General features: G+C 44.8%; 2 protein-coding genes across 2 annotated transcripts; one reads left to right on the top strand and one right to left on the bottom strand.

Annotated features, from left to right (window-relative positions):
• Positions 1-2,145: 2,145 nt before the first annotated feature.
• On the bottom strand, positions 2,146-3,310 carry LOC102703692 (ribonucleoside-diphosphate reductase small chain-like). The gene has a single exon (XM_015838646.2). It carries the CDS (start codon positions 3,253-3,255, stop codon positions 2,242-2,244), a length of 1,014 nt encoding a protein of 337 aa, XP_015694132.2. The 5' UTR covers positions 3,256-3,310; the 3' UTR covers positions 2,146-2,241.
• Positions 3,311-7,303: 3,993 nt separating this feature from the next.
• LOC121054701 (protein DWARF AND LOW-TILLERING) lies at positions 7,304-10,410 on the top strand. The gene has a single exon (XM_040525089.1). The coding sequence runs from the start codon at positions 8,124-8,126 to the stop codon at positions 9,981-9,983; it is 1,860 nt and encodes a 619-aa protein (XP_040381023.1). The 5' UTR covers positions 7,304-8,123; the 3' UTR covers positions 9,984-10,410.
• Positions 10,411-11,485: the final 1,075 nt, after the last annotated feature.

Genomic DNA, 11,485 nt, shown 5'->3' with positions numbered 1-11,485 from the left:
AGCAAAGTCATATTTGCTTCGCTGGTTTAGATTCTGTTAACATTTATGTTTGTTTGTTGGTTGGTCAAAAATAGGTTGCTAAAAGACTAATATAGATTTATTCCTATAGATAATTGAGAAACAATTGAAACATAAAAATATATCATGTTCTTTTATAAAAGAAAAATATATTAAACAGTTTAAGATGGCTAGCATGCCTCCATCTCAATAAAGTTACTGAATCTAAGTTGCTACTGCACTTCGCGATTCTTACCATCTCCTATCCACATCTTCTCCTAAATCTCTATTCAGACTACTTATCACACCTATCTACTTTCTAATCTCCGATATAAACAACAATTACAGTCTTTGTATGTTTCTAAATGATTGGAACAACCACTAAACACATATGTGATATCAATGGACATATTCTATCAGTTTACTCCAAAATCTTAGATTCAACTAATTATGACAAACAAAATCTAAATTTAAGCATCAAAAATTAGGTTTAGCTCAACATGACAACCAAAATCAAGCAACTCTACCTAAAATATATAGTAGAGCGAAGAGCAAGGTTTAACTCATTCACCTGGGTAGTTGAGCATGATACTAAAAAGCTAAGGTTAACCAATTCAACAAGGTAGTTAAGCATGATAGCCAGTAGTTGACAGGTGCCATAACTCATGAGCAATTTTGGATTTATAATATAAGACCCAAGTAATTTTTTCTTATAATATAAGGCATGCATGTAAGCATATATTAACTAACACTTATCTTTTTACTAAATTTGATTTATTTTAAACTTTTCATAATCAAAACGTCCAACCATACTACGGTAGTTATGTCATATATTATGAGATGAAGGGAGTAACGTTACTATCTACTCTAAATAGACAAGAACAAATGCCATGTATAACAAAACAGTCCAATATGAAAAATAATAAATAAATGAACATAGTAGACTCAATTACAATCTACAACATGTATTGTGCATAGTATTGTTATACTCCATCCATTCCACGATATAAGTCTTTTTAGTATTATCTAAATTTATATAAAAATTAATGAATCTAGACATATATATAAATTATATATATTTATTAATGAATAAGGCTAAAACGACTTATAATATGAAACGAATGTAATACTAAAAATCTATTCACATGTATAATGAGTGGAAAAAATTTATGAGAACAGAAAAGGTATAATTTAGACAAGGAAAGTTGAGGTGGATAAAATAGATTTTTTGTCCAAAATATAATTATTTCCAGATTATTTAGTAGAGATTGTGATTGGAAATAAAAAAACTTAATATCCTTTAATAATAAGGAAAGGATTAAGTACAAAAGATTATGCAACAAATAAAACGGAAAGAATATCAAAATAAGAAATACTTAATATTATAAATAGTAGTGTCAATGGTACTAAAACAATATTCAAATCCTATAAATAATTCCACTATGGATGAAAGAAATTAGGGGCTATTTGGATTCAAAGACTTTTTTTAGTCCCTTGTCACATCAGATATTTGGGCGTTAATTAAAAATATTAAATATAAATTGATAACAAAACTAATTACATAAATAAAGGCTATTGCATTAAACAAATTTTTAAAGCCTAATTAAGCCATAATTAATAAATATTTAATGTAACACCACTTTCACTAATCATAGACTAATTAAACTTAATAGATCCATCTCACAAAATAGTCCAAAGTATAAGATAGATTTTATTAATAATATATATTTAATACTTCTAACTAATGTCTAAACATTTAATGTGACAGAAACTTAAAAAAAAAATCTCTGGTATCCAAACAAGGTCTTACTATACCATTATACCAGACATTACATCGAACGAACTGGCTGCATCCGCGGGATTGGCATGATTTCGTATAAACACATTTCGTCGAACACACAATCAGCAGCCGAAGTATTTGAGAAACATTAAATTGATTCATTACAGGGGCAGTGCATCCCAAACCAGAACAAGGCCGCGTTCGTTTAATAGGTCTAAGTTAACTTAGATGTGACACAAAAATAGATTAGTATATAATTAATTAATTATAAATTACTAAAAAAATATAAAATAGATTAATATAATTTTTTAAAATAACTTTCCTATAAGAAATTTTTGTAAAAAATATACTATTTAATATTTCGATAAACATGCGTGCAGAAAAATACATTAACCTGTAGGGGGCAAGAACGCGGCCCCAAAAAAGCAAGAGAATTATACGAACATTTTAAATAACATGTGTGATCAGAAGTCCTCGTCGATGCTGAAGACGTGGTTGGCGCCGCCGTTGATGCTGGACATGACGGACGCCTTCTGGTAGTCGCCGACGCGCTTCTCGAAGAAGTTGGTCTTGCCCTGCAGGGAGATGAGCTCCATCCAGTCGAACGGGTTGGCGACCTTGTACATCTTCTTGCAGCCGAGCGCCATGAGCAGGCGGTCGGCGACGAACTCGATGTACTGGCTCATGAGGTCGCCGTTCATGCCGACGAGCGCGACGGGGAGCGCGTCGCAGACGAATTCCCTCTCGATGTCGACGGCGTCGGCGACGATCTCGCGGACGCGGGACTCGTCGAGCTTGCCGCGGAGGAGGTCGTATAGGAGGCAGGCGAAGTCGCAGTGGAGGCCCTCGTCGCGGGAGATGAGCTCGTTGGAGAAGGTGAGGCCCGGCATGAGGCCGCGCTTCTTGAGCCAGAAGATGGCGCAGAAGGAGCCCGAGAAGAAGATCCCCTCGACGCAGGCGAAGGCGACGAGGCGCTCGGCGAAGCGCTCGCCGCCGTCGATCCAGCGCATGGCCCAGTCGGCCTTGCGGCGCACGGCGGGGACGGTGTCGATGGCGCGGAAGAGGCGGTCCTTCTCGACGTCGTCGCGGATGTAGGTCTCCAGCAGCAGCGAGTACATCTCCGAGTGGATGTTCTCGATGGCGATCTGGAAGCCGTAGAAGGCGCGCGCCTCGGCGACCTGCACGTCGGACATGAACCTGGACGCGAGGTTCTCGAGCACGATGCCGTCGGAGGCCGCGAAGAAGGCGAGCACGTGGGAGATGAAGTGCCTCTCGTCGGGGGACAGCGCGGCGTCCCAGTGGCGCGCGTCGGCGGAGAGGTCCACCTCCTCCGCCGTCCAGAACGACGCCACCGCCTTCTTGTAGAACTCCCAGATCTGCGGGTACCGGATGGGGAACATCGAGAAGCGGTCCGACGACTCCGCCAGCATCGGCTCCTCCAGGTCGCAGGCGGGCACCAGCGCCGCCGCCGCCGGCATCTTCTTCCTCGCAAATCGATCCGGCGGCTTCGAATTCGGGGTTTGGGGGTGAGATTGGTGTGGCTCGGCGAGTGGGAGAGGAGGCGGCATCCCCTTGCTTTATACTAGCAGGAGCAAGGAGGCGCGGGGGCGCGCGAAATTTGGATTTCGCGCCTTGGCGGCGGCGGCGGCTTGCGAGGGAAGGAGGAGGGCGCCGTGCGGGGGAAGGATGATTTGGGGGGGATTTTTGGATTTCGCCGGGACGGTTCGAAATTTTCGCGGGGGAAGAGAGACGGTTCGAAATTTATTGTTCTCCGTGTGCTGGTTGGCCCAGTTTGTGCTGATTCCCTACGTCTTAAAATATAAAAGTAATAAGTTTATTTCAGGTCCCTTAATTTGAGAGTGAGTTTGATTTTTATCGCTAAACCAAAATACTAGACACAACAGATCTTTTAACTGTCAAAACTGGTGTAGACGAAATCCCTAGGTGGTTTAGTGACGGTTTTGACTGTTGTGACGTTCATGTTGCTACTTTGACTTGGTCCTTGTCCCACGCGATTAGTTTGATTTGGTCTTCGTCATGTCATACGTGGCAGTGATGTGACAGTGTAAGCAAATTATAAAAATAAAAAGTTGGCCCCACATACCAATTAGACAAAACAGTTCCACTGACATGTGGGTCCTACCATTTTAAATTTTATTATTTGATTGACACATGGATCCACATATTTTGTTTCATTTATAATTATTAAAATTTGCTTCATATGCCACGTCAGATGAAGATTGGGTCAAATTAGCCACGTATGCACCACTGTTAGCTGAAACCGTCATCCAAAGTGTCTTGGGACGTATTTTGCGCTGGTTTTGATGGTTAGGGCTCATTATATCTAGTTTTTTCAGTTGGAGGACAGAAATTGTATTAGTTGACAAGTTAAGTGACCTTAGATGAACTTATTTCAAATGTAAAACTTGTAGGTAGCAATTAAAATCAATGTCAGGTTTAACAAATGATACTAGTGGGTCTGAATAAAGTAGACGGCCTATTTCTATTTATATTGGACATAAAATTCTAGAAAGACCTAGTAAAGGCTCCCATAGCTCTAACTGGAGTGGTATAGGCTCAAGCCCCCACCATCCCATGACAGATCCGTCTATGTTCAAAACTTGTCTTGGAATATAAGTTCTACATCTACGGTCTCTTGATAACCGGTCATAAACGTGAACTACTGAAATTTCTACTTACTCTCTTTTCCCAACCAATTATTACAACATTCTCTTGTTTAATTTCACCAACTTTATGAATGCATATGACACATTTTTTTAAAAAAATCATTATATCGCTATCACCCAAAAAAAAAATGGGTGGGCCAAGTCAGATCGCTACCGGTGTCAAATCAAGTTGTGGTGGGCCAGTTTGGGCCGCGTGGTTTGTCCGCCACACACACTTTTCTGAGGCCGGGCTGGGTGGGCCAGAGTACGGGCAGAAGAGGGCCTTGTTACACGTTCCGTAAAGCCTGTAACGGCGTAACGGCTATTGTTTTCGAGCTCACGCTTTCTTTCTCTCTTGGTTAGCTCGAGGAGGCGAATCAGACCAGTGAATGGGATCATATATCATATGTGCCTTTAAGATTTAAAAATTTTAAGCTCGCGCCATGTTTTAATACGCCAAATTGAAGCTTCATTTAATGTTAATTTATTGTTAGCAATCCTCCTGTATAGTACTACTACAACTATGTATGTGTGGATTGTGAACGATTCTTTGGTTATGAGTAACTATGGTGGTTAGATGTGGACCCTGTGAACTGCACTTGTGGAGTAAATCCCATGTTTTCCTGCCGGTTCATCTCCATTTGTTTGAAAAAAAACTCATGAGTTTTATTTCGAGTTTGAATTTAAAGTTTTCTTATCAGAGTTTATATTTCGTCATTATGTTTTATATTGTTCAGGGCATTTATATAAATTCGATATCTATACTAACTAAACCTCCATACTCTTGTATGGGTTAAAATATTTCGTCAGTATGTATATAACATTGTTTGGAACAAATTAAGTATGAGGCTTTTAGGACAATTTAGTCTGTAAAGATATTTTTGCATAACAAACTTGTATTTGAGAGGTGAAATAGTATAGAATTATAGGGAGATGGACCCTTTTGTAATATTAAAATATGTGAACTCGTAACTGATAGAAAATTATCATAGTCGTTGGATGACATATTCACTTTCACGATCACTGATTGCCTTCATTTTTTTTTTCATTGTTGGTAAGCTATTACGCTTCAGCCAAACGTATGATAGGATTGGTTAACATTTAGAAAAAAAGACGTTTTGTCCTAAGAGCAGGTACCATAGCAGGTTATAAGCCAGCTATAAATATATATTAAAGAGATAATAGATGAGAGAGAAGAGTGATGAGCTATTAATCTACAGTCAGCAACAGCACGAGCTCCAAGATACAGTGTGTTTATAATACGTGGGATCATATATTAATGCTTTGTAGTTAACTATTATATAAATCGACTATTAGATTGACTATAAATAAATCTGAGCTATTAGTTAGACTTTACTGTTGAACTTGCTGTAAGCGCCATGGTTTGTAGAGCACCATTAAATCTGTGTTAACCAGACGTTACAATCTAAGCAAACCATTGACGGACATAATTCTGGCGTTTCATGCAAGGCCCGGCTAATGTCTGCCATTTAGGAGTAGATCAGCGCAACAACATGTATAACAGCAGTACTAACCAGTCAATTCAAGTGTAACTGTTATTTTACAGCCTGACCAGACAGACACTAGGTGCTATTTTTGGCCTGTAAAAGGAATAAGAAAATGGCTATTTACAAATAAAAAAATTTAAATATTTTTTATATACGTCTTCTCGGTGATATAAAACCAGAGTTGAAAAATAAACTATGATAAAAAAACTAAAATAAACTTTAAATATAAGATTAAAATTCGAATTTTGTTATAGTTACAACCCATCACCTACTGTGTTTTGTTGTATTTTTCAAGAGCATTCAATGAAGAGGGAATACAAAGAACTTAAGAATATAAGTATGTGTTTTTCTACATTAATCTTAATATTTTTCTCGGCTTTTGCGCATAGGCTTTTCCAAAATTGCTAAATTTATATTTTTTTAAAAAAATGTTTTACATATAAATTGATCATTTCACTTTATAGAATAGATTTTTCAACTAATTATTTTATCGTTTATATCATTAAATAACCATGTGAAAATTTTAAAAAATATTTTATCTTTTATGTTTCGTCACGAAAGAACTCATGTGATCAATCTGTCTGTTGGTATGAACAACATCGCAAGAAGCTAAAAAACCGATCATTTCAAGATCACCCAGCTAGCCAAAACTAGGGGTAAAGCATTAGCCCGTAATGGCCTCACGCATGCATACAAACACAGCTAATGACAAAATATGTTAACAGCTACAAGCGAAACACCCGGTACTTTGTCACGTATCAATAAACATCAAAGTCGACGTTACTCTGACACCAATGCCACATCATTAACTGAGGCAACCCCATTGAAGGCAATCACACAGGGCACGCATGCGTACGTGTCCGATCCTACGGCTGCAACATCATCAAGACACCAGGATACAGACACAGCACAGCACAGTACCCCCTGTCCAGCTCAGCGCAGCAGCGTCCGTTGCCTCCGCTGACGTGGCCGTCCGTCCGTCCCGCGTGGCGTCCCGCTCACGCGATCCGGGCGGGTGGGCCCCGCCCGTCGGCGGCCCGCGTGCCAGGCGGTGGGAGCCCAACGGTAACAAGAACGGCGTGACCGGGTCGCCGGGTGGTCACGTGCGGGGCACCTGACCTGGCCCTCTCGCTACACGCGCAACGGTCACATTGACCGGAGGGGGGAGGGGTGGTGCAGCAACGGTCACATCCCGGACCACCCGCCATCCTGCGCCGTCCGATCGCGATCCGACGGAGGAGACGGCCGCCTCGAGATGTACGCCGCCACATCTTTTCCCTCGCCCTTTGGCCCCCCCCGCCCTCTTCTTCCCTCCCCTTCCCCCACACCGCCACCCGCCGAGAGAGGTGAGAGCCACACACAGAGAGTGAGAGTGAGAGTGAGAGTGAGAGAGCTCGAGAGAGGAGTGGTAATGGTGAGGCACCAACAGTAGCAGCAGTAGCATCGTTAGGATAGTGTAGGTTAGGCTTGCATCTGCATCGAAACCTCGATCACCATTGCCATTGCATTCGCATTCGCATTGCATCGTAGGATGGTGTTCTGCTAGGGTTCTTGAAAGGTAGTTTTTTCTTGTTTTTTTGAGGGGTTTTAACAGATGGAGGTGTTGGGGTTCGCCGCCTGCCGCTCGCCTGTTTTCGCCGTCGTCGATGAGGAGGCCGCGCGGGCGATGCCCCGGCATGTCCGATCGTTCTAGGCTGTGATTTGTTGCTACATGTTTTAGGACCTTTTGTTCTTGATCCCATTCTTTGATTCTTTTGTACTAAACATTTCGTTTCTGCTACAACCCAAAGGCGAAGCAACCATTCTTTCTTGCATATATTACTTATAACGAACACATAGCCATCTCACAAACATTCAATTCTTCTTTCAAACTTTTTTTTAATCTTTTTTGTTTGATTCACTGACCAAATTCTTTGGAAGAACACCAAGATCCTCTGTTTTTATCTGCTCATTCTTTTGTACATCGAATCATATACATTCCATTGCACCAAAGCATAAGCCTTAGCCAGATACCACAGACAGAGAGAGCGAGTGAGAGAGAGACAGATTGTGAGGAAGCCAGAGTGAGAAGCAGAGGAGGAAGACGACGACGACGAAGAAGACGAGGAGCAGCAGGAGGAGGAGGAGGACTCTTCTTGGCACGTCGTGTCCGGCGGTGAGGGTGTCTCCGGGATGTTGGCGGGTTGCTCGTTCTCGTCGAGGCATCAGATGAGCACCGCGCAGCGTTTCGACATCCTCCCATGCGGCTTCTCCAAGCGGGGGAACCGCGGCGACGGCGCCGCCCCGCGCGTGGCCGGCGATGCCAGGAGCGGCACCACGTGCTCCTTCCGGACGCACCCGGCGCCGCCGGTCACCCAGGCGGTGTCGTGGGGCGCCAAGCCGGAGCCCGGCGACAATGGCGGCGGCGTCTGGGAGAGGAGCCGCGCCGTTAAGCGATCGCATGATGACGACGCGGTTGAGGAGTATGGCCCCATTGTTCGCGCCAAGCGGACACGAATGGGCGGCGACGGCGATGAGGTATGGTTCCATCAATCCATTGCAGGGACGATGCAAGCGACGGCAGCAGGAGAAGGAGAGGAGGCGGAGGAGGAGAAGGTGTTCTTGGTGCCGAGCGCCGCCGCGTTTCCCCATGGCATGGCCGCCGCGGGGCCATCGCTGGCCGCGGCCAAGAAGGAGGAGTACAGCAAGTCGCCGTCCGACTCGTCGTCGTCGTCGTCGGGCACGGACGGCGGCTCGTCGGCGATGCTGCCGCCGCCGCCGCCCGAGTTCGACGCGAGGAACGGCGTCCCGGCGCCGGGGCAGGCTGAGCAGGAGGCGCTTGAGCTGGTCCGCGCGCTCATCGCGTGCGCCGACTCCATCACCACCCGCAACCACGAGGCCGCCAACTACTACTTGGCCCGGCTCGGCGAGATGGCTTCGCCGGCGGGGCCCACGCCGATGCACCGCGTGGCCGCCTACTTCACCGAGGCGCTCGCGCTCCGCGTGGTGCACCAGTGGCCGCTCATGTTCGACATCAGCCCGCCGCGTGATCTCACCGACGACGCCTTCGGCGGCGACGACGACGCCATGGCTCTGCGGGTACTCAACGCCGTCACGCCCATCCCGAGGTTCCTCCACTTCACGCTCAACGAGCGTCTCCTCCGCGCCTTCGAGGGGCACGAGCGCGTCCACGTCATCGACTTCGACATCAAGCAGGGGCTCCAATGGCCGGGCTTGCTGCAGAGCCTCGCCACGAGGGCGGTCCCGCCGGCGCACGTGCGGATCACCGGAGTCGGCGAGTCGAGGCAGGAGCTGCAGGAGACCGGTGCAAGGCTGGCGCGCGTCGCTGCCGCTCTCGGCCTGGCGTTCGAGTTCCACGCCGTGGTCGACCGCCTCGAGGACGTCCGCTTGTGGATGCTCCACGTGAAGCGCGGCGAGTCCGTCGCCGTGAACTGCGTCCTCACCATGCACCGCCTGCTCCGTGACGACTCCGGCGCCGCGCTGGCCGACTTCCTGGGGCTAGCGCGCAGCACCGGCGCCGCCATCCTCCTCCTCGGCGAGCACGAGGGCGGCGGCCTCAACTCCGGGCGGTGGGAGGCCCGGTTCGCGCGCGCGCTGCGGTACTACGCCGCAGCGTTCGACGCGGTGGACGCGGCGGGGCTTCCCGACGCGAGCCCCGCGAGGGCCAGGGCGGAGGAGATGTTCGCGCGGGAGATCCGCAACGCGGTGGCGTTCGAGGGCACCGAGCGTTTCGAGCGGCACGAGAGCTTCGCGGGGTGGCGGCGGCTAATGGAGGACGGCGGCGTGTTCAAGAACGCCGGCATCGGCGACCGGGAGGCGATGCAGGGCCGCATGATCGCGAGGATGTTCGGCGGCCCCGACAAGTACAGCGTGCAGGCGCAGGGCGACGGCGAGGGGCTCACGCTCCGGTGGATGGACCAGCCGCTCTACACCGTGACGGCGTGGACGCCGGCCGGCGACGGCGACGGCGACGGCGCAGGAGGCAGCACCGTGTCGGCGTCCACCACAGCGTCACATTCTCAGCAAAGCTAGCTTGCTTGCTGCTGAACGGTGAAGATTTAGGTGAAGAGAAAAGAAAGAAAAAAGCCTTTTTTACAGAGCTTCTTTTGTTAATGATGATTAGTTCATACAGTCTGACTATTCTTTTATACATTCAGATAAAAGGAAAAAAAGAAAGATGAAAAAAGAAAGATGTAGCTTTTTGTTTTGTAGATTGATAGGAGGACAAATTCAATTCAATTCTTAGATGTAATTCTTTATATTCTTTTGGCTGTTGAGAACTCCCCTGCAAATGTAGCTGCATGTAGAAGAAGAAAGAAAGCAGAGTCTCTCACAGTCAGTATTACTATTTCCAGCTGTTATTATACATCATTATTTACATCAAATTCTTTCATCATTCATTCTATATATGTAATCTCAGTTCAGAATCAGGATGTAATGGAAACACGTGTTTATTTAACCCTGAATGTCATCTGCCATTTGTGCTTCTTTGTTCTTGTTGGGTGGGGTCCAAACCCCATATTTGGATGTTGATATTGAATTTGCAGGGTCTGATGTGCCCAAAAGTGATGTTCTAGTTCGCTTTCAGAAATCTGAAGTCGTTTCAGTTTTGGCTTCTGCTAATATGCTAATATGGTGGTTCCAGTTTTACGCCTTGTTTAGTTTGCAAAAAGTTTTTAAAAAAACATCAAATCACACATATTTAAAGTATTAAATATACTCTAATTATAAAACAAATTTTAGATTCCGGCCGAAAACCGCGAGACGAATCTTTTGAGTCTAATTAATACATCATTAGTATATTTTGATACTGTAGCACTTATGGCTAATCGTATCCTAATTAGGCTTAAAAGATTCGTCTCATAGTTTTTCGCATAACTGTGTAATTAGTTTTAATGTTCTGTATATTGAATGCTTCATTTAGGTGTCCAAAAGTGATGTTCTAGTTGCTTTCAGAAATCTGAAGTTGTTTCAGTTTTGGCTTCTGCTAATATATAGTGGTTCCAGTTTTAGGCCTTGTTTAGTTTGTAAAAAGTTTTTTAAAAAAACATCAAATCACACCTATTTAAAGTATTAAACGTACTCTAATTACAAAACAAATTTTAGATTCCGGCCGGAAACCGCGAGACGAATCTTTTAAGTCTAATGAATACATTATTAGTATATTTTGATACTGTAGCACTTATGGCTAATCACATCCTAATTAGGCTTAAAAGATTCGTCTCACAGTTTTTCGCATAATTGTGTAATTAGTTTTAATGTTCTGTATATTGAATGCTTCATTTAGGTGTCCAAAGATTCGATGTAATGTTATTGAGAAAAATTTTTGGGAACTAAATAGGGCATTAGTTTCCATTGCTTCCCAAATCGCTAAAGTTGAGGGTAACATCATATATATTGTTTTTCAAATAATATTAATTTATTTTTAAATTTAAAATAATCAATACACAACTAAGCATATGGTAATGACCTCTATCTAATTTTATGCATCTTGTTTTCTTCCCCTTTCTACTCGTCTCCAACTCTGGAGTTAA

This window comes from Oryza brachyantha, chromosome 6, assembly GCF_000231095.2.
Source record: "Oryza brachyantha chromosome 6, ObraRS2, whole genome shotgun sequence".
NCBI classification, from domain to species: domain Eukaryota; kingdom Viridiplantae; phylum Streptophyta; class Magnoliopsida; order Poales; family Poaceae; genus Oryza; species Oryza brachyantha.
The sequence above is the reverse complement of the archived record's forward strand: the minus strand, read 5'-3'. Positions and strand labels throughout refer to the sequence as shown.